This window comes from Oncorhynchus keta, chromosome 25 (genome assembly GCF_023373465.1).
Source record: "Oncorhynchus keta strain PuntledgeMale-10-30-2019 chromosome 25, Oket_V2, whole genome shotgun sequence".
NCBI classification, from domain to species: domain Eukaryota; kingdom Metazoa; phylum Chordata; class Actinopteri; order Salmoniformes; family Salmonidae; genus Oncorhynchus; species Oncorhynchus keta.
The window spans coordinates 11394482-11421453 of NC_068445.1; the positions used below are offsets into that span (position 1 = coordinate 11394482).

At 43.5% G+C, this 26972-nt stretch overlaps 1 protein-coding gene across 1 annotated transcript in view; it reads right to left on the reverse strand.

Annotated features, from left to right (window-relative positions):
* LOC118357836 (voltage-dependent N-type calcium channel subunit alpha-1B-like) overlaps positions 1-26972 on the reverse strand; it is a 145413-nt gene that overhangs the window by 80471 nt on the left and 37970 nt on the right. The window contains exons 4-7 of the mRNA XM_052478624.1: positions 23155-23246; positions 22527-22679; positions 21747-21934; positions 5449-5552 (exon numbers count right to left, since the gene is read on the reverse strand). Of these exons, the coding sequence (XP_052334584.1) occupies positions 5449-5552; positions 21747-21934; positions 22527-22679; positions 23155-23246 (537 nt within the window). The remainder of the gene's footprint in view (positions 1-5448; positions 5553-21746; positions 21935-22526; positions 22680-23154; positions 23247-26972) is intronic.

Consider the following 26972-nt stretch of genomic DNA (forward strand, 5'->3'; position numbering starts at 1 on the left):
AAGGTCCTCGCTAACAGACTCAAGTCGTACCTGGACTCTATTGTACACAAGGAACAAACATACTGTGTAACAGGATGCTCAATCACAGACAGTCTGTTCATAATCAGGGACATGCTGGACCTGTCAAGGCTTTCAAATGTGAACGTTCGACTAGTTTACTTGGACCAGGAGGAAGCCTTTAATAGGGTGGACCATGAATATCTGTTAAATGTGTTGTTTTGTTTTGGTTGTGGGGATAATTTTGTGGCCTGTGTTAAAATGTTGCATGCCAGGGTTCTTGTATGGTTAAGGTGGGGGAGGGCTCAGTAGGCCAGTCTGGGTAGGGTGGGGCATTTGCCAGGGATGCCCTCTGTCGGGGCAGCTATACACTATATACAAGCGGTCCTGTCGAGGCTGACTAATTTTAAGTGACTCCTCTCCCAAGTGTGATATAGAGGGAGGGTGCTGATCAACATCTTGGTGGCATCCTCCCTATGGCATAAATTGGTAGGGGGCATCACTGGTTGAGGGTGACGGTGCAGTACCTGCCTGTCCAGGAGGGGGGACAAGGCCTGGTGGACCTGGAGAGCATGGCAGCAGTGTTCTGTCTCAAAGCGGTGCAGAGGCCTCTGGGCTGGAGGGGTCCAGCTGGAGGGAACCAGCATGTGCTCTGTTGAGAAGGGCTGGCAGTTTGGGGCTGGATCGGCAGCTTTTCCTCATGCAGCCGGAGAGATTCAACACAGCAGGGGTCTCTGATTTCTATGCTGCAGTACTGAGGGCCTGGCAGCTGCAGAGGCCCATACGAGAGAGGGGTGTGGCATCTGGGCTGTGGGAGAAGCACATCTTCCACAACCCACTGATCCCTTTGATGTCCGCTCATTTAGCCACAGGGGGGTTTAATCAAGAGACTAGCAGACCTGCGGCTGCCAGGGGGTGGGAGGTAGAAAACTCCAAGAGAAAGCTAGCTAACTTTAGCCAGTTAGCTTTGGGTGCTTGGTTGGGACAAGCATGCATTTTTGGCAGGCAAGCTGCAAAAGGACGAGTAAGTTACAATTCTCCATCGTTTATCAGTGCAATTGTAATGGGCAACTAGCTGAAAAGGTTTGAGAGGGTTTATCTAATGTTCCTTCGTTAGATATTAGATCATCCTTCTCTGGTGAGCATTCGTTGTTGATCTTGCATAACTGAAGGATTAGGTTTGATCCATAGGACTGTACATTTCCCAAATGTAAGCGGACTCCCAAGTGGTGTTTACATATTTGCAGAAATATTCAAGTGTACTTTGTGACTTTTGATGAATGTGTTCTAATGATCTAAAGTCACACTGTTGCAACTGCCTGTAAACACACAGTCCAGTTCAAAGTGAGTGATGGCAGGCCTGTGTGCAAATGGCTTTTTTGCATAAAGGCATATTGTAGCTCTGATTGGCAATGGCGCAGCGGTCTGCATAGACTCTGGTCCTGGATGAGACATATGTTTTTATCATGTTTTATTTACTGAAGTGTCTATTAATTGTCCAAACGCAAGGCCGCTTTCCCACTCTAAATTGCTAATGAGTTTTCACAAGTGCCTTAGTATACTTAATTCCCAAACTTTCTAAGAATTTATGAAAACGTGAAAATGGCCATATATACATACTGTAAGTGCTCGCTTGTCAGATTCTTTATTTATTTTTAAAGTGTCATATTCTTCCTGGGGTCTCTCTGAACAGATTTCAATAAGATTTCATATTGCTAAAATGCTGTCAGTTCCACTTTAAGTATACATGTCTTTTTTTAAATGCATACTGCGTCCAGCTCATTGCAAAGTGGTGTGCGACGCACTGATGAAGACTGCTTTCCGTTGTCTATGCTTTCTCTGTTTGATATGTCTGACAGATTGTCAGCTCAAAGGCTCTGTATATGTATGCTGTAGGCGTTTGATAAGATACATAACGAATATACTGTACACGCGGGCCAATTGAATTCCACAGAATTATGTCAATTAACCTACAGACCGATAAGCATGACCAGTCAAATATATTTACATCGGCTGGTATTTCCATCAATGAAAAAGCAAAAAAGTATTATTTCGCAATGGCATTTTTTGTTCTTTCCTGTTGCCAATTTTATTAATCTGTGTTTTACATTTTTTAAATCGGCCAAAAGCCGGCTATTATTGGCTAATGGAAACCCTGACACATACACTGCTCAGAGCTGGGGTACTATACTTGAAAATGTTCAATTGAGCCACTCAAATGTGAAAGCTGTAGCCTACACATGGCACACAATATAAACAACAAGATCTGAACATGAGTCACAAGTCAAGGTTGAGACTGAGTGGTACAGTATGTGTATATTCAATTACAGTACAGATAGTAGTGGTGAAGCTACAGGACACAGCATGGGCCTCTACCTGACTGGCTGACAGAAATGACCCTGCTGGGAAGGATCTGAAAGAACTGACCTTCTACTCCACACAGAGGTAAGGAGGGAGGAGATAAAAAGAAAGGGAGAGAGAGAGAAGCGAGAGAGAGATAAAAAGGCAGGGTGGTGCCTCAAGCTGGGCTGTCTGTGGCACTTCCACTGGCCTACTGAAATCCCTCACAGAGTGACCTGATGGGGTGATATGGGGGTGGAGGGTAGGATGAAGGGCAGGAGGGCAAGCGGCATTAGGAGTGGTGATGGGATAAAATATGAGCCTTTGCTACCCCCGCATGCTGCCTCTGACCGCTGCCCCTGGAGCTGTGGCCTCTAATCCCGGTGTGTGGTTGCAGCCTGCAGCTCTGGCCCTCTCCAGGACAGACAGTGCCCTTTAGAATGTGACACAGCCCCGCCACAGTGTATCAGTGACCTTTCACCCTCCTGAGCACAGTAAACACAGCTGACAGAGGAAGAATCTCAATTGCATACTCCTCGCGTCCTCTCTCCTTGCCTTCTTCTTATAACCCATTTGAGGAGAAGGTTTGGTCGGGGAGGGACCTCTGGCTTTATCAGCCAATGGGTTTTGAGAAACAGGCGAGGAGAGAGGACGCGAGGAGTATGCTATTAAGATTCTCCCAGGGTCTAGCGAGACTAGAGAGAGCAGAACAGGCCCAGAGCATGGCCAGGGTTGGGCCAGGGATAACAGGAGACTAGGGAATGCTTTGAGCTGTTTGAAGTAGGATAAAGGAACACAGAGAGATAAAGAGGGAAACAGTATAAGGCACTCAAGGCAGACGATGGACACTTTGACCAAAACAGACACAACAACCACAATCAGACTTTGCAGCTTGTAATTTGTCAAATATGTATATCATTTATAATTTCTGTGGCCATTACGAGGTTACACAATTAACTGTCACAGAATGAAGCAGTGTCTCGTGACATTAAGTCTCTCAATGCAACTTGTTAGGATTATGCATTATGCAAATACTCTCCTAAGAGAAATGTCTTTGAGGGAGTCTCACCTTGAGCATAAAAGTGTGGCTAAATGAATGGATGTCACACTGTGAGACGAGAGGAGAATTATTAACTTATCATCAAGGGCAGAGACACGAGTGCAACTGAGAACCAGAATGTTTTATACAAATGAACAGCCTCACCTAAAAACAGCAGTCAACCTTACTGTCTGTAAATCTATATGGGTGAGGTTTTCTACATAACCCCCCCGGAAAAACGACAATGAAGGTAAAAATGTAGAAGGCCGGGAAAATAAGATGAGAGAAAGCAGAAGGTTGAAATCAAAGAGAGACTGAAAGAAGAGCATAATGCCACATTGATAGCACAGAGACACCTGAAGCCATTTGGTGGAACAGCAAGTGAGAATTAGATTTGTTTTCTGAGAAGTAATAAATTCATGTCAGACAGCAGCTAGAGCACAACCTAGTACACCACACAGCACTCATCAGGAGGCCTTCCATTAAGCTCTGCCACTGTGTATGTGAGAGAGAGAGAGAGAGAGAGAGAGAGAGAGAGAGAGAGAGAGAGAGAGAGAGAGAGAGAGAGAGAGAGAGAGAGTCAACATGCCCTGTGGCTTCAAAACAATTAACAGGGAAAAAAAATATCTAAATTCCAAATATGATGATATAGGGATGATATAGGGATGGATACATGTGGGAGCAACATCCTTCAGTCCAGGGGCTGCCATACTGTAGTGTAAGGACAGTAAATGCTGGAAACCAATTTAACACGAGCAATAAAAGCCCTGCCTCATTTCCCTTGACAGTAATTAGAACAGGGTGCTACATTCAGACAACAGTTGTGATACTGTCTTTTCAGGACAGCGGGTATTCTACCTCCAGCTTTGACCTGGTTTACTATGCTGTGTAGTGAATCTTAATGAGGGAGTCTAATACAGTGAACACTAATGAGCTCTGTACTGTTCTGTACTGTACTGTCTGTTTGAAAACATTCCAGGTCAAATCAGGTCACTCCCAAGACAATGTAACTAGAACTTGAAAATAGAGAAAAGAGGGAAAATATAAACACAGTACACTACATAAATGAATACTCCCGTTTAGGGTTGCACATTTTGGGGAATATTCAGAGGTGGAAACTTTCCTTGGGAATTAACAGGAATATATGGGAATTAATGGTAATATATGGAAATTAACAAAAATAAATGCTAATTAATATTAATACCATTTAAATGTTGATGTTTTTTGCATTATATATATTTACCATATCATATGGAGACAGAAACATAAACCTTTTACCTTGTTTTATTTTTTTCAGAACTGCAGTTTTCTCTGCTTGGAGCAGCAGTGAAGTGGGCAGGGCAGTCCTAATGTCTTCTCTTACATCTGCAGAGTCTGAACATCAGACAGGATGGCATTGTCTCCCTCAATCCGTGCAATGGCTACTGCTATAGGTCTCATGACTTCCAGGCTGCTTACCACTCTCTCCCAAAATACATCGTCCAGGAGGATCCTCTTGGTGGGGGTGTCTATATCAGCAGACTGTCATATGGCCATTTCTTGGAGAGACTCCTTCCCCTCCAGGAGACTGTCAAACATGATGTCAACACCACCCCAAAGGGTGTTGCTGGGCAGCTTCAATGTGGTGCTCTTATTCTTCTCACGTTGCTTGGTAGACTGCTGCGATAACTTTATTTATTTTATTTTTATTTCACCTTTATTTAACCAGGTAGGCAAGTTGAGAACAAGTTCTCATTTACAATTGCGAACTTGATTACCCTTTTTTTGATGAATTTAATCCAAATTCCCCAAATTCCAGGGCTTAACTTCCCATGGAAACTTTCCAGAAATATTCCCGGAAATGTACTGGAAAGTTTCAGACCCTTTGCAACCCTTCTACCATTCGATTAGGCTAAAGCCATGTCGATGTAGTCAGACAGCAGCTTCACATTAAACAGAGCCAGCAGGAAAGTGAAATGGCTGGTAAACAGCAATGTACCGCATGTTTCATAATAGTGGGCTGTTAACGTCACCTTTCCCACAGACAGAGATAGTGTCATTGGGTCAAGGACATGTGTGATGTTGACTCTTACCCAGACAGGACTCCCAGGACCAGGTTGAGCATGAAGAAGGATCCGATGATGATGAGGGGGATGAAGTAGAGCCAGTTCCAGGTGTTGCCTGAGGCATCGTTGGCCTGGAGAAGCACACAGAGAGAGAGGAGGGTAGACACTAATTTATATTGAAGACGGTGCTTATCGGACATTGTGTTTGGGGATGAAAAATATTAGCAATAAACAAAAACGTTTTCTTTTGGTGTGCTACAAAAATTTCAAGATCTTGTTTAATTCCTAAATTCATGTTAGTGACGCTAAGAGTAACAGAGAGAAGCGCTGGTGATTATGAAGCATGTAACACTTTACAGACGGGCCAGATCTTCTCCTAGGCCATTTCAGTGCAGCCCAATGTATATCGTCTGTAATTGCGAGAGGGACCTAGGGCTGCTGAAAAAGCAGGCGAAAACGCATACAAATTGGTGTTTCACACATCCCCCTTCCCCCTCCTCCCACTCCCAGCTGTCTCTAAAACATCTGATCGACTGGATAAACCACCGCGCCCTTCAACCCTGAATGTTTAGCTATGCATCTATTCGGCAAGGCAATATTTTGGCAAGGTAAACACATTAGTAGCAACCTCAGATATGCCAGTTTACTGTATATACTATGAAATGCAAATGCATTTTATTCAACGCTTCTATAGCTTTTATATGCTTGTGCTACAACATGATAAACATGCTATGAACGTAGATGTGGGGGTTAAGTTGAGGGAGACATGATGCTCCCCAGCATGGCTGGCGCACACACTACATGTTGGAGAGTTGCAAGCTGTGAACACACTTGGGACTGAGCCAAGATATTACAACATTTCTGGTGTGTAGAGATCCTTTTTCTGCTTGAATTACGACAACTGTACTACTGTACAACAACAAAAAATATACAGAAAAAATGTAAGAAGAGGAAAAAGCAAAATCTTTATGTGAAGTTGATCCAGTCTTTTGTCTGTCAATAGGTTTATGAGAGCCACTCCACTCCAGATCTATCTACTTTAAAAAGGCACGCTTTCACTAAACTCCCTTAGTTGATATCCCTAGATCATGACATTCAAAACGCAATCCCCCGAGAGATACTGGATTTAATGCTAAGGGGGCAGATTTAATGTCAGTGGGTCTTGGTTTTCGGGGTGAAAAAACTCCATGATGATGAAGTCCTAACCGGAGCAGATAGTTAAGCAATGTTTGCCTTTCATTGTGTTTGGTTGGGGATGAACAAGAGGCTTAATGGAGAAACGATAGCTTTACTGCTATGATGGACACAATCCACACCTATCGCCGAAGAAATCAATGGGTCCCATTGGAAATACAGACAATAAAAGCTTTATGAGCTTCGAGGGAAAGGAATGGAGAAGGGAAGGTAGGGGGAGCGAGGGGGGGGGGGGGGTTGGGGACTGAGGAAGCTGGAGCTGAAGTCATCGCTGGTTCCTGTGGCCTCCTGTGGTGAATTGGCTCTGTATGTCATAGTGACATCCAAACCCCCACTGCAACAACGCTTATTCTGTCATTTCTCCACATAAGAGATCTAGGGCCCATATTGTTTTCATGACCCCTGTGAGAAAAGCAGAGAGCCTTAGTGGAGGCTCCTCATCAATTATTAAACCTCATTTCAGCATTAAAAAGACACTTCTTTCTCCATGTTTGCGGCACAGCAAAAATGATCATTGTTTTCGATGTGAAGACGTCTCCCACTGAGGGCGATTCCACCGCTGAAAATGAGCTGAGACGTAAGCAGAAGATAATCATCTGTGATGGATGTTTAGTCAATAAAATCTAAATAACATAATGCTGCCGCTCTGATCAAATGATCAGAAGCCTACTTAGCCTAGTTTCCTACTTGCAGCTTTTACAAATGAAGAGGTGCAGTAAGGTACGTCATTTCCACCGGCAGTCATGTAATATACAGATCCCTATTCAGATCCCATTGAGATCTAGCCAGAGACGGGATATACAGCATACACTCCCCTGATCAAACACGGACACGCTTTCTCTTCCTGCTGAAAGGCATTGAAGGATTGCCTGTGAGATGCTTACACATGCAGAACTCCACCACAGGCATGTAAAACAAGCATGCTCCCCTGTGGATTACATTGACAGGAGCAAAACAGGCAGGAAAGACACTACGCTACAAAGAGAAAATCCTTTCTATGGGTATATAAAGGTGTTTCACTTCTTCCCAATCAAATCAAACCTCTCCAGATGAGGCTGTACATGACTGTATGTACTGAACTATTTCTAACGACCCCAATGCACTGCCACTGACTGAATGAGCACAGAGACAATATGTGCTGGGTTAATGTGGACATGCCTGACGAGAGGATAACATGCTGAGCACGCCTGATGAGGAGTCTGGGAAAGAGCAGCAAGCTACTGCACTGTAGCACACCAGACAGACAGCCATTTTACTACTGTCATATTTTACATCGGAGGAATCCAACCATGACAAAGACTGCATTCGTGATGATATCTATCATCTATATACCACTGTTGATGTGGTAGCAGCAGTACATTTGGGCTGTTAAATTTAGAGTGTGGGTTCTGGCCCATGGACAGATGGGAGCAGAGGCATATTGACCCAAAGTTCTCCTTGTGTTCAGGATAACAGGATTATGTTGGAGAGAGCAGAGCCGGCGTCTGACAGGCAGGCTGGAGGAGAGGAGCATTTGTTTCCCATTATCCCCTGGTCTCCTGCAGCTAACGCTCGCCTTCCCTCCTCTCTGCTCCATTCTTTCTCATCAGGCCCCCCAGAGAGAGAGCAGCAGAGCAATAGACCGAATGGGAATACCATTTCATACAGCCGGAGTAGTGTGTGTCTCTCTCTAATATAGGCAAGGGCAAGGAACACCCTTTTCCAGAATTCAAGAGCCCATAAAGAGCAAAGACAATTTCCATTGTAAACGTGCATTGGAAGTTGTGACTTTTACATTTCAGCACCATGGACAGAGACACATGAAGCCATGTCTCTCCCAATCCTGTCGTCTTTCTCACTCTGTCTTTTGTTACTGGCTGCTGTTGCACCTATGAGCTAACTAACACACCCTCTCTGTTGCATGGGGTCATTTTAGATTTCAGCACCATGGACATACACTATATAGCTATGTTTGTTTTCCTATCATTTTGTTTTTCCATCATTGCCTGCAGTCTATGAAAAGTGTCAGGAGGAGACTATTCCATTCTTACACAAATGATTTTTTCACTGCTGCCCCAGTGCAGTAGCTAGCTAACCCACCCAGACAGGCGGGGCTCTCTCTGTTGCATGGAGTCTTCATCCATCTCTGCTCCCTGAGGGGCTATTTTTAATCATTTAACCAGTGATTAATCAATACAGCAATGTGACTAGCAAAGCAAGGAGCAGCAGGCTGGGTGACACAACTGCACAGAATACTGACTGGCCTTCTATTTACACAGACTCAACAGTTTACAACCAACACCCTCCCAACAGGTTCATATGTCCAGCTAACTAAAGGTACACAAGTAAAGTTACTAAATAATCACATAATAGTAGAGTCTAGGCTACTTATTATACCTTTATTTGAAATGTCCCCCTATGACATAGGCTAAACACATACAGTGGGGCAAAAAAGTATTTAGTCAGCCACCAATTGTGCAAGTTCTCCCACTTAAAAAGATGAGAGAGTACTGCAATTTTCATCATAGGTACACTTCAACTATGACAGACAAAATGAGAAGGAAAAAAATCAAATAAATTCAGAAAAAATCCTACAATGTGATTTTCTGGATTTTATTTTCTCATTTTGTCTGTCATAGTTGAAGTACTTTTTTGGCCCAATGTACATGTGTCACAACAGCAGCTGGTGACAGATAAACAGAGATGTGGACTTCGGCTTAAAGAATAGAGGGAATAGAGGCAACACCTAAAGCCGTCACCCCAATAGCAGCCATCAATCCAGGGGAGTTAATGTGGTTTTAACCTCTTGAATCTCTGGGGGCAGTATTTCATTTTTGGATGAAAAACGTTCCCGTTTTAAACAAGATATTTTGTCACGTAAAGATGCTCGACTATGCATATAATTGACAGCTTTGGAAAGAAAACACTCTGACGTTTCCAAAACTGCAAAGATATTGTCTGTGAGTGCCAGGCGAAACCAAGATGAAATTTCATACAGGAAGTGAGCCAGATTTTGGAGGCGCTGTGTTCCAATGTCTCCTTATATGGCTGTGAATGCACAAGGAATGAGCCTACACTTTCCGTCGTTTCCCCAAGGTGTTTGCAGCATTGTGACGTATTTGTAGGCATATCATTGGAAAATTGACCATAAGAGACTACATTTACCAGGTGTCCGCTCGGTGTCCTCCGTCGAAACTATTGCGTAATCTCCAGGTGCGTGCATTTTTCCATTTTGAACAGAGGAGAAACCAAACTGCAACGAGTGATTTATCATCGAATAGATATGTGAAAAACACCTTGAGGATTGATTCTAAACAGCGTTTGCCATGTTTCTGTCGATATTATGGAGTTAATTTGGAAAAAAAGTTTGCGTTGTAATGACTGAATTTTTCGTTTTTTTTTCTTAGCCAAACGTGATGAACAAAACGGAGCGATTTCTCCTACACAAATAATATTTTTGGAAAAACTGAACATTTGCTATCGAACTGAGAGTCTCCTTTGAAAACATCTGAAGTTCTTCAAAGGTAAATGATTTCATTTGAATGTTTTTGTGAAAATGTTGCCTGCTGAATGCTAGGCTTAATGCTATGCTAGCTATCAATACTCTTACACAAATGCTTGTGTAGCTATGGTTGAAAAGCATTTTTTGAAAATCTGAGATGACAGTGTTGTTAACAAAAGGCTAAGCTTGTGAGCCAATGTAGTTATTTAATTTCATTTGCGATTTTCATGAATAGTTAACGTTGCGTTATGGTAATGAGCTTGAGGCTATAATTACGCTCCCGGATACGGGATTGCTTGTCGCAACAGGTTAATGGTTAACACATCACAGCATTGAGGACAGTGGTCATTCAGAGCGTGGCAGCAAATACATTGAATGGCTTAAAAACTGTGCAAACATCAGGAGAATCTGATATTTTCTTAACAGTGAGGGTAAACAGGACAACTGAAATTGTTGAAAGAATTGGCATTTCTTGTGAAAAGATAGCAACGGGGATTCAGAGGACAAATCTGGTGACAGACATATCTAGATGGAGTGCATCTATCACACAGCCTCCTCCCCTCTGCCTCCCCTCCTCCCTCCCTCCGCCTGCGTTGTAAACATAGTCTTATCCGTTGCCAGGATTCCATCAGAGGAACTGGAAGAGAGCCCTCTTTTTACAGGTGGTTTGGAATATATATCTGAGTCCCATGGAGCCCAGTGCTGTGCTGGGCTAGGGCCCTCTCTCCCGGGCCAAGCCGCTACCTGGCCTTTCTCTATCTGGACTAGACTGGACTAGAATGGACTAGACTGGACTAGACTGGACTAGACTGCACTGGACCTCACAGGAGGGAAATATGGGAAATATACAATGGATGGAAGACATTTTAGACCCATTTTTCACATGTTGAGCATGTATTTTGTCCTTCAAGCCTCAATGAGGCTTTGCAGAGAACAGCTACACTTAACCCCTGCCCTGTCACCCTTGACATTTTAGAGCTAACACACACATCGGCCCAGTCTCCCCACTAGGGAGAAGGGAGCAGGCAATCGAATGGTATACAGAGGAAAACACTTGTGTTCATCTGAGAGAGCCAGGCCTGTAAACACAGCAAGGTCTCTCTCTCTCTGCTGCACTGCCCTTTGATAGGGCCAAAACACCACTGTGCTACTGCTATTGTATCAGGGACCTTTTACTACTATTTACTACTGATGGATCTGGATTTCTGAACTTTAAATATTATTCATCATTAGTTATAATAGAGACACGAGGGGTGCCATAGCTGAAGGTCTACACCAGATGTGAACGGATAGCTGTAGGAGGAAGGTATATGGGTGGGTGCAATTAAGCTTGGAATGTACGGAGTGTAGGGAAAACGATCACATGTGGCAGGCATTGGTAAGGGGAGAGAGCCATGGATTAGTGAGGAAGGGGGTTGAGGTCAGGTCAGGTCCCGTTAAGGGGAAAGGAACAATTTATTGCCCGTATCACTTAGTTTCCTGCCTAGCAATAAAGATACAATGTTTAGCGAGAAGGAGGAAACTCCACCCAACGTGAGGTACATATACCACCACAACAGTAAACATGTTTTTGTCGGTTCAGCTGTTCGATCCTCTGGGAAGAATAAACTTGGTTTAAGCTTTCATAGTGTCCGTTGAGCTCTTACTCTGATAATTAGAACCGGACACTACATAGAAGACTGCTCAGCTTTTCTGCTCATAAGCCCACAGAGAAGGATATTTATCACCAGGAGAGCAGAGGATTGATGGGCTTAATAGGGAGAGAAGGGAACACGAACAAGATAATTGAGTGTCAGTTTAGTAGTCTTGTGATGTAGGCTATTTGTGATTTTGCTATCTATTGTAAATATGCTAGGTTTGTGTATGCTAAGTGTCATTTAAAAAAGCATGAATGGATATAAAAGGATCATAAATATTTATGATCTTTCTATATCCATACATGTTTTTTAATTAAATCTCACGTAGGCTAGTATCAAACTTTGCTGTGGGGTCGTGGACACTGTATGCACGGTTATTTGAGCTATCTGATTGGCCAGCGTGGTAGGCACACTTGATTTAGCCACAGCTCTCCTGGTTTGTCCCTTCAGGCAAATGAAATGGTTCAAAATGGAAACACTTGGCCTACCCGGCACCTGACACAGGGCTTCTGAATCAAGTGCAACTATCAACAACAGCAAGACAAAATAAAAAAACTAAAGCGCAAGCCTTTATCGTTGTCTTTTCTGCCTTGAAGATCAACCGGTCGATCGGACCGGTTTGTGACCACTGTATTAGAGTGTGCAGCTTTTCCTTTGATTTTAAAGTCTACGGGCTCTATTATAACAAACCTAATGCAATGGTAAATATTTCCGCTGGCGATGGCACTATAGGTCTGGGGTTGTGTCCGAAATATTTATGCTATTTTCACAGCAGGAAGAATGAACGTAAAAGCTGACTCTTTTTTTCACCTTTATTTAACTCAGCAAGTCAGAGAAGAACAAATTCTTATTTGCAATGATGGACTACCAGGTTATAACTGCCTTGTTCAGGGGCAGAACGGAAGATTTGTACCTTGTCAGCAAACTCTCGGTTACTGGCCCAATGCTCTAATCACTAGGCTACTTGCCGCCCCAATAGGCTAAGAGAATGATGAGCGGATGTCGTCAACCTTCTTTTCAAAGTGGTTGACAAAGTCGTCCTCAGAGAGGGAGGAGGTGGAGAATTAAGGAGGGAGGAGAACGTGGACTAGTTTCTTAGGGTTAGAGGCAGAAGCTTGAAATTTAGAGTGATAGAATGTGGCTACAGCAGATACAGAAGAAGAGAAGGTAGAGAAGAGGTGGAAGGATGATAGGTCCTGCGGAAGTTTAATTTTCATCCAGTTTCGCTTAGCTGCCCACAGCCCTGTTCTGTAAGCTCGCAATGAGTCACTCAGCCACACGGAGCAGGAGGGGAGGCCGAGCCTGCCAGGAGGAAAGGGGACAGTGCGAGTCATAGGATTCGGAAAGGGAGGAGAGAGGCAGAATCAGGAGACCGGAGAAGGACTTAGCAGAAGGGAGAGATGATAGGATAGAAGAGGAGAGTGTAGTAGGCAAGAGAGAGAGAAGATTGCGACGGCGCATGACCATCTGGGTAAGGGCTGAGTGGCTAGGGTTGGAGGAAAGGGAGACAGAAAAGGAAACAAAGTAGGGATCAAAGACCTGGACGGGGGTTGCAGTGAGATTAGAAGGCGAGCAGCCTCTAGTAACGATGAGGTCAAGCATATTGCCTGCCTTGTGAGTGGGAGGGGACTGGGAACAGGGTGAGGTCAAAAGAGAGAGTTGGAAAGAAATTAATAGGAGGCAGACGTCAGGAGGTTGAAGTCGCCAAGTACAAACAGTGGTGAACCATCGTCGGGAAATGAGCTTATCAAGGTGTCAAGCTCATTGAGGAACTCTAAGGGCACCGGGTGGGCGATAGATGGCAACCATGTTAAGCTTGAGTGGTCAAGTGACAGTGACATCATGAAATTCAAATGAGGAGATGGACAGGTGAGAGAGGGAGAAAAGAGTAGACCTGTGCCACCATTGCGATGACCAGATGCTCTCGGACTATGAGACAAAATGTAGTCACATGAAGAGAGAGCAGCTGGAGTAGCAGTGTTCTCTGGGGTGATCCATGTCTCTGTCAGGAGAGAGTAGCTGAAGGGCAGTTTTAACTGAGATTAAATTGGGGTTCTTGATCGCAGCTCAGCAATTCCAAACGCTGCCAGAGACACAGACTTCCACATGGGTTGTGCGCGCAGGGTACACTCAATTTGAAAAGTTGCAGTCGAGGGGTGGGGAGCGTCTGTAAAGTATATAGGGAGAATAGTGACCAAGTATAGAAAACAAACACATAGTTCCCAAAGCTACAAATGTGCAAAATGAGATCATCTGAGAATAACAAGGTATTGAAGTGACAGAGTGGGATCGAGACTTCCTCTCTTTCTGTCCTCGAACAACTCCCCAGAACAACTCCGCAGAACAACTCAGCAGAACCGTGTTAGTTTTGCGATGAGACCTCCGCTGACAAAACAGGGGAGAATGAAGTACTAATACTAATTGCTAATTGCCTTGAAAAGATGAAGAGCACACCTCCCAGTACTAATTGCTGATTAACTAGGAGTGGAGAAACCACTCCACATCCAATACAGCCACTGATTACCAAAACAACAACAGTCACAAATTGCCCTGCCCCTTAATCCTGGTTGATCTGTCAACAATCATTTGCAAGTTAATAGCAGTCAGCAGTTCACACACCAAGTAGGCTACTGGGAAGACAGACAGCAGTAGTTGGCCTGCGCTAGCAAAAAGACAGTACTAAACAACAGCAGATAAAGACTACAATTCTACGTATCACTCCTGGACATATCAGGCGTCCTGTAGCTCTAGAATTAAGCACTATTCACTACCGATAAGAAAAAGACAGTGAATAATTGGAATCAAATTCTAATCCAAAGGCTATGTCTAAATATACCGTAGCTACATGCACCGTAATTGCTCCCCATGGGCATATAATATTAAAGCAATGTAGACTATGGAGGGTTTTAGGCACATCCAAACGTTTCACCGGAGCTGGACAAAGATCCAATGTAAAGAGAAATGGGGAATGTCCACTCACCGTTCTACTGCTCCCAAATGTAATATTTTATAAACATCAAGGAACCTTTACAGATCTCATTCTCACTTCTATAGATTTAGCAGACGGCTACCACAATTGCATTGCATGTGAGCCATGGACGTTCTCACAAAGCCAAAGGATGGTCAATCATTCTTAGAAGTTTGGTTTGTAATCAAAACAAACAAAAAAACAGGCAATTTGTTTTTATTTTTACTACAACAACATTTCTTAATAGGACGGTGTCAGATTCATATCATAAATCACATCTCTCGTTCCATGAGCATAAGTCTCTGTGTGCACACGTACTGTAGATCTAAATGTCATTACGTATAACACTCACAGAACCGGACCGCCGAATGTTGAAGCTCGTAGCGCATACAGCGCATACAAATCGTCTGTCCGATGTTGCAACACTCACTACCGAGTTCCAAACTGCCTCTGGAAGCAATGTCAGCACATAAACTGTTTGTTGGGAGCTTCCTGAAATGGGTTTCCATGGCCGAGCAGCTGCACACACGCCTAATATCACCATGCACAATTCCAAGCATCGGCGTGATGAATCCCGCTTCAGCATCTGGCAGTCCGACTGACGCTACCTGCTCCAATGCATATTGCCAACTGTAAAGTTTGGTGGAGGAGGAATAATGGTCTGGGGCTATTTTCCATGGTTCGGGCCCCTTAGTTCCAGTGAAGGGAAATCTTAACGCTACAGCATACAGGTTCCTAAGGTTCCATACAGGTTCCTAAAGCATACAGGTTCAGAACACAGGTTCCTAACTTGGACAGACAGACATTCTAGAGGATTCTGTGCTTCCAACTTTGAGGCAACAGTTTGGGGAAGGCCCTTTCCTTTTTCAGCATGGCAATGTCCCCATGCACAAAGCGAGGTCCATACAGAAATGGTTTGTCGAGATCGATGTGGAAGAACTTGAGTGTGCCAAGAGTGCAAAGCTGTCATCAAGGCAAAGGGTGGCTACTTTGAAGAATGTCAAATCTAAAATATATTTTGATTTGTTTAACACTTTTTTGTTTACTACATGATTACATATGTGTTATTTCATAGTTTTGATGTCTTCACTATTATTCTACAATGTAGAAAATAGTCTAAATAAAGAAAAACCATTGAATGAGTAGATATCCAAATGTTTGACTGGTACTGTGTATGTACATATATATTATTTACATAAGTGTTCTGGATGAAAAAACAACAACATGTTACTAAGATTATTTTTTTTTTTAAATATTGTTTATCAGTTATTGTAAGTACAAAATTGAAAATATGTTAGCTTCTATGTTAGCAGTAAACATTCATATGATTAGGCCCCATTCGGAAAGGGTAATTGAAACAACAAAACAGAGAAAATGTTTTTTGACTATCCTAAGATGACATCAGAAAGATTCAACCACAGAGATACAATATAGTACTATTTATTTCTGTGGATCGAAACATCCAATCTGAGCCCGCTCTACCATGCTATCTGAGTGTCCCATCTGCTGGGCTGTCTGAGACGTAGGAGAAGCAGTTATCAGGGCTGATGGATGACGAGGCTGATGATGTGAACACAGGTTCCTAGGACAGGACAGGACAAGACAAGACAAGACAAACAGACAGACAGACAGACAGACAGACAGACAGACAGACAGACAGACAGACAGACAGACAGACAGACAGACAGACAGACAGACAGACAGACAGACAGACAGACAGGAAATGAGACGTGCCAACGACGGCTGTCTCTCTGCCCCAACACCTCAATCAGGCCCAGCTGCCTTCACATTTGAGCAGACCTCCTGAAATGAAGGACACATTACCAGGCTGTCAGTTAGACCAGGCAAAGACAGGGCAGCCTTGTGATGAATAGGATGATCTTAGCCTGTCCTCCTGTGCTCAAAGGCTAATTCTGGATTAACAGACACTAATTTAATGGGATTATTAATCATGCTAATTGTGACACTGTCTAATGCTGTCGGGGAAAGGTGGGAAATATGCCCCACAATATTGTAGACAGCAGTGGTGGTCAGTACCATTAAGATGAGGGAGGACGATTTATTTTTATGAGCATGGCCTTATTTCTATTACAGCATAATGGGTGACTGTCATTCATATTCCATTCAGCCAGTTCAATGTAACAGTAATAGATTTAGGCTACTACATGATACACAAATTTTTATTTTTATTTTATTTCACCTTTATTTAACCAGGTAGGCTAGTTGAGAACAAGTTCTCATTTGCAACTGCGACCTGGCCAAGATAAAGCATAGCAGTGTGAACAGACAACACAGAGTTACACATGGAGTAAACAATTAGCAAGTCAATAACACAGTAGAAAAAATGGGCAGTCTATATACAATGTGTGCAAAAGGCATGAGGAGGTAGGCGAATAATACAATTTTGCAGATTAACACTGGTGATAAATGATCAGATGGGCATGTACAGGTAGAGATATTGGTGTGCAAAAGAGCAGAAAAGTAAATAAATAAAAACAGTATAAAAACAGTATGGGAATGAGGTAGGTGAAAAAGGGTGAGCTATTTACCAATAGACTATGTACAGCTGCAGCGATCGGTTAGCTGCTCGGATAGCTGATGTTTGAAGTTGGTGAGGGAGATAAAGTCTCCAACTTCAGCGATTTTGCAATTCGTTCCAGTCACAGGCAGCAGAGTACTGGAACGAAAGGCGGCCAAATGAGGTGTTGGCTTTAGGGATGATCAGTGAGATACACCTGCTGGAGCGCGTGCTACGGATGGGTGTTGCCATCGTGACCAGTGAACTGAGATAAGGCGGGCTTTACCTAGCATGGACTTGTAGATGACCTGGAGCCAGTGGGTCTGGCGACGAATATGTAGTGAGGGCCAGCCGACTAGAGCATACAAGTCGCAGTGGTGGGTGGTATAAGGTGCTTTAGTGACAAAACGGATGGCACTGTGATAGACTGCATCCAGTTTGCTGAGTAGAGTGTTGGAAGCCATTTTGTAGATGACATCGCCGAAGTCGAGGATCGGTAGGATAGTCAGTTTTACTAGGGTAAGCTTGGCAGTGTGAGTGAAGGAGGCTTTGTTGCGGAATAGAAAGCCGACTCTGGATTTGATTTTTGATTGGAGATGTTTGATGTGAGTCTGGAAGGAGAGTTTGCAGTCTAGCCAGACACCTAGGTACTTATAGATGTCCACATATTCAAGGTTGGAACCATCCAGGGTGGTGATGCTAGTCGGGCATGCGGGTGCAGGCAGCGATCGGTTGAAAAGCATGCATTTGGTTTTACTCGCGTTTAGGAGCAGTTGGAGGCCACGGAAGGAGTGCTGTATGGCATTGAAGCTCGTTTGGAGGTTGGATAGCACAGTGTCCAATGACGGGCCGAAAGTATATAGAATGGTGTCGTCTGCGTAGAGGTGGATCAGGGAATCGCCCGCAGCAAGAGCAACATCATTGATATATACAGAGAAAAGAGTCGGCCCGAGAATTGAACCCTGTGGCACCCCCATAGAGACTGCCAATTGTCCCTATACCCATCACGAGGTTGCTACAACCTAGCACATGATTGAAAGTTTACAAAGTAAGTGCACACAGGTTGAGAGATAAAATTGAAGACACAAACAGTGACACATGGACAGACAGTGACATTCACCCCCCTTGGCATTTTTCCTATTTTGCTGCCTTATAAGCTGGAATTAAATTGGATTTTTGGGGTTGTAATCATTTGATTTATACATTATGCCTACCACTTTGAAGAGCAAAATGTATATTTTTTTGTGAAAAAAAACAAGAAATAAGACAGAAACAGAAAACTTGAGCATTCATAACTATTCACCCCCCAGTCTCAAATCTCTGGAAGACTGAAACTGGTTTCCCTCAATAATTTCCCTGTATTTAGCACCATCCATCATTCCTTCCATTCTGACCAGTTTCCCAGTCCCTGCCGATGAAAAACATCCCCAGAGCATAATGCTGCCACCGCCATGCTTCAAGGTGGGGATGGTATCCTCGGGGTGATGAGAGGTGTTGGGTTTGCGCCAGACCTAGCGTCCCCGATGGCCAAAAAGCACAATTTATGTCTCATCTGACCAGAGTACCTATTTCCATATTTTTGGGGAGTCTCCCACATGCTGTTTCTCAAACACCAAACATTTGCTTATTTTTCTCTGGCCACTCTTCCGTAATTCCCAGTTCTGTGGAGTGTACGGCTTAAAGTGGTCCTATGGACAGATACTCCAATCTCCGCTGTGGAGCTTTGCAGCTCAGGGTTATCTTTGGTTTCTTTGTTGCCTGTCAGATTCATGCCCTCCTTGCCTGGTCCGTGAGTTTTGGTGGGTGGCCCTCTCTTGGTGGGTGGCCCTCTGTTGTGGTGCCATATTATTTCCATTTTTTAATAATGAATTTAATGGTGCTCCGTGGAATGTTCAAAGTTGCTGATATTTTATTTATAACCCAACCCTGATCTGTACTTCTCCACAACTTTGTCTCTGACCTGTTTTTCTCTGACCCGTTAGCGGGATTACAGCCATAACAAGTTAATGTAATTTTAGTTGTTCTACAAAGTTTGGGCTATATGTTTAGATGATTTTTAATACATTGTAAGGCTGCATGATGCAACTTTAATGATGATTTGAAAAAATTTGCTTGAAAGGCATGAGCTCTGCTTTGTTTATTTGCGCAGGCTGTACACACTTTATCAGTCTCTCATTCACAATTTGACAAGCACTTGATAATGCTGCGAATTTCCCGGCGGCATCACCTGTGTGTGACCGTAATGCACCCTAAAAAATCCATGCCTTTTGCCGTTCTTCGAAGCACCTCTCACTCACATGGTTCTCCATCACTTGATCGGGTCATTCTCACAGGCTACAAGTGAAGACAGACACTTCGTGGATGCAACTGCACGTGTCAATTCCAAGGTGTATATTGAAGATATTGGAAGAACTGTCCACATTTACTTTTCTTCAGACAACAATATGAGTAGGCCTAACGAACAGTAAATGCACTAGCTTATGTCAATATTATCCCCCATAGTACAAACGTTAACCTATTCTACTCTGTGCGAGAATTAAATATTCCAAACATAGTCTGGGAAAGTTGTGGGATGCGATAGATCCCAAATTAATACAACCACTAGCATAAGAAAAACTTTTTTTTTTCTCGCAATGAGACTGACGCAAGAGATCAGAATGTTTAACTTAAAATATGATAAACTATTAGGCTATATCTTCACATTATAAGTGCAGCAATGCGCACACTGCAGTGGGCTATAAGCGCGAATGTTTCATATGCAGGAAAACACCATTGTCAAAAGTGACTGCAAATGTGATTATGCATGTGATGCTTTTTTATAAAGGTGCATTTCTATGGTGAAAGTGATCTTCCCCGAACTTGAATCTAATGCGCTGCTTATGTATGCCAGATTGGCTCTCACCCATTGTAAAGGTGATTAATGTGCTTAATTTTAAGAAGTTATTTTTCCACTTCAGTTGTGATACAAACCATATCAAAACATATAAACCTATGGGCTAGGCTAAATGAGTTGTGCAATTATGATTAGAAGAAGTTGCAAAAAAAAGGTGTTGTTTCTTTCCTTATGCTGGGCATAATTCACAAGTGATAATCTATAATTCACAAGTGATAGGCTAATATTGTCACCCATCAGACTATTATTGATGTAATCTTGACGTAATCTCTTGATGTAATATATACAGTGCATTCAGAAAGTATTCCTTGACTTTTTACACATTTTCTTATTCTAAAATGGATTAAATACTGTAGTTTTTTCCCTCATCAATCTACACTCCATACCCCTTAACCTCTTGAACATCTGGGGGCAGTATTTCATTTTTGGATGAAAAACGTTTCCGTTTTAAACAAGATATTTTGTCACGAAGATGCTCGACTATGCATATAATTGACAGCTTTGGAAAGAAAACACTCTGACGTTTCCAAAACTGCAAAGATATTGTCTGTGAGTGCCACAGAACTAATGCTACAGGCGAAACCAAGATGAAATTTCATACAGGAAGTGAGCCAGATTTTTGAGGCGCTGTGTTCCAATGTCTCCTTATATGGCTGTGAATGCGCAAGGAGAGAGCCTACACTTTCTGTCGTTTCCCCAAGGTGTTTGCAGCATTGTGACGTATTTGTAGGCATATCATTGGAAAATTGACCATAAGAGACTACATTTACCAGGTGTCCGCTCGGTGTCCTCCGTCGAAACTATTGCGTAATCTCCAGATGCGTGCATGTTTCCATTTTGAACAGAGGAGAAACCAAACTGCCACGAGTGACTTATCATCGAATAGATATGTGAAAAACACCTTGAGGATTGATTCTAAACAACATTTGTCATGTTTCTGTCGATATTATGGAGTTCATTTGGAAAAAAGTTTGCGTTGTAATGACTGAATTTTTGTTTTTTTTTCTTAGCCAAACGTGATGAACAAAACGGAGTGATTTCTCCTACACAAATAATCTTTTTGGAAAAACTGAACATTTGCTATATAACTGAGAGTCTCCTTTGAAAACATCCGAAGTTCTTCAAAGGTAAATGATTTCATTTGAATGCTTTTCTTGTTTTTGTGAAAATGTTGCCTGCTGAATGCTAGGCTTAATGCCATGCTAGCTATCAATACTCTTACACAAATGCTTGTGTAGCTATGGTTGAAAAGCATATTTTGAAAATCTGAGATGACAGTGTTGTTAACAAAAGGCTAAGCTTGTGAGCCAATATATTTATTTCATTTCATTTGCGATTTTCATGAATAGTTAACGTTGCGTTATGGTAATGAGCTTGAGGCTATTATTACGCTCCCGGATACGGGATTGCTCGATGCAAGAAGTTAAGATAGCTGGGAAAGAGGACCACATATCAGAGTCGTAGCGAGCACATTTTCACTCAATAAAGTAGTTATCATCAAAGTCAGGGCTAGCAGGAACATATACATTTATTTGGTGGGGTGGGGGTTCAGAGATCCCTCATGCTTGAGTCTGAAATCGGCATTGTTGTCAGTGCGATATCACAGGCAAATGTTATGTATAGGGTGAACTCACGTTATAGAGGATGTCCACCCATCCCTCCATGGTGATGCACTGGAAGACAGTCAGAATAGCAAAGAGGATGTTGTCGAAGTTGGTGATGCCGTAGTTGGGGCCGATCCAGTATTCCTGACACACAGTGCCATTCTCACAGGTCCTCGCTGGAGCCTCCATACCACAGGGGAACTCTGCTGCCTGCTCACCTGAGACACACACACACACACAAACACACACACGCACAGGTACACACAGAGGAATGTACGTTACATTGCATTTAAGTAACTTAGCACACACTCTTATTCAGAGTAGTGACTGCATACATTTCGTATTGTATCTCTTAACAGGGCCATTTCTGATACAAGACCCATGATGTGGCCATCCTCATTTCCATGAGAGGGGACTTATTAACCTTAGCAAAAATGAAAACTCAAAATCACATGTTTATGCAACTGCTTTAAACGCTGGTTAGTAGCTACGGGTCTTTGTAAAGTTAGTGTACCTTTTATTGGGTCATGGCTAGAATGTAATGCTCCGTTCGCTAAATGGCAGCGAGACAACAGCAGCAGTACTGCAAGCATAGACAAACATGCACGCATACTGGCATGCATACATGTAAAAGAAGTGGTTCATTGAACTACACTAGCGTGATGAGACCTAAAAACGTGCCTTAGCTCCCAGAACTATACTGTTGGCTTTACCTCAGCACATACTTAATTTTATATCAACTCTAAATATGCAAGTTCTTGCAGTTACACAAAGTGACTAAGATTTCATAGCGATGTGCATTGCGCATACCTGTATCAGTACTGAAGCAGGTCCGGTGGAACTTGCCCATGTAAAAGTCCAGGCCGATGATGGCGAACATGAGGATAGCAAAGAAGAGCAGCATACCGATCTGCAGCAGAGGCACCATGGCTTTCATGATGGACTTCAGAACCACCTGAAGACCTGAGATGGAGCACATTTTCACTTCACTCCCTCCCATGTTATAGTATTAACGTTGGTCATGGGAGAGAACCCAAATGGCTCTTTAAGTTCCTCTGTTTAACATTTCCTGTTATCCAAATGACATATGACGACATAACCAAAAAGGTCATGTATAACTAGATATTTTAATGCTTGGATGACAAACTTACAAGAATAAACACATCCAAACAGAACATTGTTGTTGTTTTTTTCGCAGTGATTCCAGAGTCATTGTACTTACTAGGGATTCCAGAGTCATTGTACTTACTAGGGATTCCAGAGTCATTGTACTTACTAGGGATTCCAGAGTCATTGTACTTACTAGGGATTCCAGAGTCATTGTACTTACTAGGGATTCCAGAGTCATTGTACTTACTAGGGATTCCAGAGTCATTGTACTTACTAGGGATTCCAGAGTCATTGTACTTACTAGGGATTCCAGAGTCATTGTACTTACTAGGGATTCCAGACACCAGTTTCAGTGGCCTCAGAACCCGTACTGCCCTCAGAGTTCTCAAGTCAAAGTCTGCTCCCACTGTAGCCAGCATCCTGTTAACAAACAAACAACAACAGACCTGGAGATGAACAATCAGACTGACAATACTACAATCTGTGCAACCATCCATCATAAACACACATCGTATCATTGACATTATGAACGATTGAGGGAAGTCAAGATCATCAATAGCAAATCTCCAAACATTTGCATTCCTGATAAATAAACAGGAATTATTAGCTTGTGAGTGTACAACTTTCTCCAGCATTCATGAGGAACTTGCATGTGATATAAATCTAAATGTCTCTGAAAATGAGGTCCTACGTTTTGTATTACCTAAAACTACAGGGGTTATCATGTGCTGTGTGTCTGACACTCGTGTGTTAATTGAGTATTGGCAGGGCTGATTTAGAATATATAACTACAGCATCTTACGCGTCTACAGGGACAGAGAGACAGTGTGGAGAATGCGAATTACTTCATATGGACGTTGATATGCAGAGGGGGCACTGACACAGAGAAAGTGGATAGCAGCACAGTACACATGACTTCAGATCTCCACTTTCCCTGTAGGTTTCAGGAGAACTCTTATTCAAATGTGTGGTGCTCCTCTCCCTGGTGGCCAGTTTCAGGCTGAGCCAGTGAAAAGCAGCAGCATTTCCTCATTCTCCTGGGCGTCTGACTGCATAATCAAGACACGTCTGCCTAAAATTTCACCCCCATCGTTAGAGGATCTGACTGCACTTTCACAGTCTCACGGAGGAGAGGAGCAGAAAGGGGAGAGAGGAGAGCGGAAAGAGGCTGGCGGGGAGAGAAAGGGTGACGTGGAGAGAGGTAGGAGGGGGAGGAGGAGAAGAGAAAAGGAGGAGGGGAGAGAGAAAGGGGATATGCATTAGCTTCACAGCCTGTCCAATCAGCCCACAGCCTCTTCCTCTTGCAGAATGCTATTGTGGAAATGGAGCTGGCCTGTGGAGAGCAGCTCCACCTCCAATAGTCTGGTCCAGGGGGACAGACAGACAGGCCAGATCAGCATCATGTTACTGAGGCTGACGAGTGTTATTGTACACCCACTATCTAATCCACTGGCTGGGCAGAGGCACAGACTGGGGTCTGGGGAGGTGCTGCACTGAAATTAGTGGTATAATCTCTGCACTGAGAGCAGGAGGGGGAGACAAAGGGAGGGAGGGAGGGAGGGAGGGAGGGAGGGAGGGAGGGAGGGAGGGAGGGAGGGAGGGAGGGAGGGAGGGAGGGAGGGAGGGAGGGAGGGAGGGAGGGAGGGAGGGAGGGAGGGAGGGAGGGAGGGGGAGATTGTGTTGTTGTAATTGCAAAAGACAGGTTTGAGGATTACCTAAAAGGATTACCTAAATCACTCTGTTTCTAGAATTTTACAGTCATGTATTCTTCATATGACCCAGAATCATACACATTGCTTTGTGATCACAGTAAAATGTATGCCACATTCGTAATCTACTGTACGCCACAAAGATTTGATATCCCCGGGATATAGGCTAACATAAGGAAAGAAGAAGGAATCTCTGCAGGGTGAGGCAACCAATAATTGTTGTGGTTCAACTGATATTCTTTTTCCTTTCTACGGGATCTTAATTAATCACAGCCTACTTACAGTATATACTCCCATCTGGGATTACCTTCATTAGAAAGGAAAGAATGAGGAAATTAAGTGACTCAAATTTTCCCCACATCAACTAGTGCGTATCAGACTGTAAGTAATATACAGCACGTTGGCAGAGGGCTATAATTTCCTGCTTTTGTCTATCCCAGTGAGATAACCCCGTCTCCCATCATGATCTTCCATGCTATTCTAATGTTCCAGACTGCAGCTGGCATTCTGAAATATACATCACTTACTGTATCCTCAGTGAAATGAGCACTCTGCTTCTCTCTCTCTCTCCCTGCCTGCCTGCGTCCCTGCCTGCCTCTCTCCCTGCCTCTCTGCTTGCCTGCCTCCCTCCCTGCCTCTCTGCTTCCCTGCCTCCCTCCCTGCCTCTCTGCTGGCCTGCCTCCCTCTCTGCTTGCCTGCCTCCCTCTCTGCCTCTCCGCTTGCCTCTCTGCTTGCCTGCCTCCCTCCCTGCCTCTCTGCTTGCCTCTCTGCTTGCCTGCCTCCCTCCCTGCCTCTCTGCTTGCCTGCCTCCATCCCTCCCTGCCTCTCTGCTTGCCTGCCTCCCTGCCTCTCTGCTTGCCTGCCTCCCTGCCTCTCTGCTTGCCTGCCTCCCAACCTGCCGTTGTTTATCCCTACAGAAAAAAGAGAAGCCTCAGGTCCTCGTACATACTCCTGACAGAACCAGTCTCAACATGAGGCAAAACTCTGCATACAAATACAGATCAGATGATGTCCTCGTTTTCTGGGCTTATATTTTAGCTTTATAATATACTCCTTTAACACTACCAAAATAGGGTTGAGATACAAAATGATGACAATTCAAAACCGAATGGAATTCAGTTACACAGAGGAGATATTGGCAAACCAATTATCTGGGTTACATTTAGTTTTTTCAAGCTCCTGGAATGAAGTGATGGGAAAGCTAACCATGGACTGGATTGGCTGGAGTTCAACACCAACCCAACCAGGACCTGTCTGCATCTGACATCACTGGGTTTTAAACCCTGGCTGTATCACTGCTTCAGTCACCAGAAAGGAAAGAACAGGTGTGTTTTCCATCTCCAACATGGCCAGTATTGCTCAGATGAGGAAGCCCACATTGGACGGCTCCCAGTGGCCTTTAATAAGGCTGGTCAGAGACTTTCTCTGCCATCTCTTTATCCCACATAGCCCTGGCAGCAGACAGAGCAGACAGCGGGGTCACAGTGAGGGCACTGAACACGCAGGCATCTGCTATAGGACTATACTTAAGGGACTAGAGCGAGGACAGCATTAACGTGTTATCCCAACATTGCAGAGTGAGACTATAAAACACTAGTACCTTAAGTATACACTGAGTGTGCAAAACATTAAGGACACCTGCTTTGTCCATGACATAGACTGACCAGGTGAATCCACGTGCAAGATATGTTCCGTTATTGATGTCACTGATGGGTAGGAGACAGGTTAATAAAGAAGGCGTTTTAAGCCTTGAGACAATTGAGATATGGATTGTATATGTGTGCCATTATTCAGAAGGTGAATGGGTAAGACAAAATATTGAAGTGTCTTTGAACAGGGTGTGGAAGTAGGTGTGTCAAGACCTGCAAAGCTGCTGGGTTTTTCACGCTCAACAGTTTGCCGTGTGTATCAAGAATAGTCCACCACCCAAAGGACATCCAGCCAACTTGACACAATGGGCCAGCATCCCTGTGGAACGCTTTTGACACCTTGTAGAGTCCATGCTCTGATGAATTGAGGCTGTTCTGAAGCGAAACAAAAAAGGGGGGTGCAATTCAATATTAGGAAGTTGTCCTCAATGTTTTGTACACTCAGTGTAGGTCTACACTAAGCTGCTGTAAGAGGTATACCATGTCAGATGTCTTTCTTCAGTAGGAATATGGAGGCTACATTGTTAGTCAAAGGTAAGCAGGTTTCTAAATGAATGGCCGTACGCCCCAAAATGCAGAAAATACTCATTTAACATTTACCTCATTAAGTCATAGTAGTGATACCTTAATGATGTAACTATTTCCTGTTGGCGATGGCATGTATGTGACTAACCATGCCTGTGTACTGGGATTTCATCTCTACACCACTGATAATGCATCCATCCAAGCATTGTATACCATGTCTTTGCATCATTGCTGTTTCTATAGTGCCTCTGCTCATTGAGACG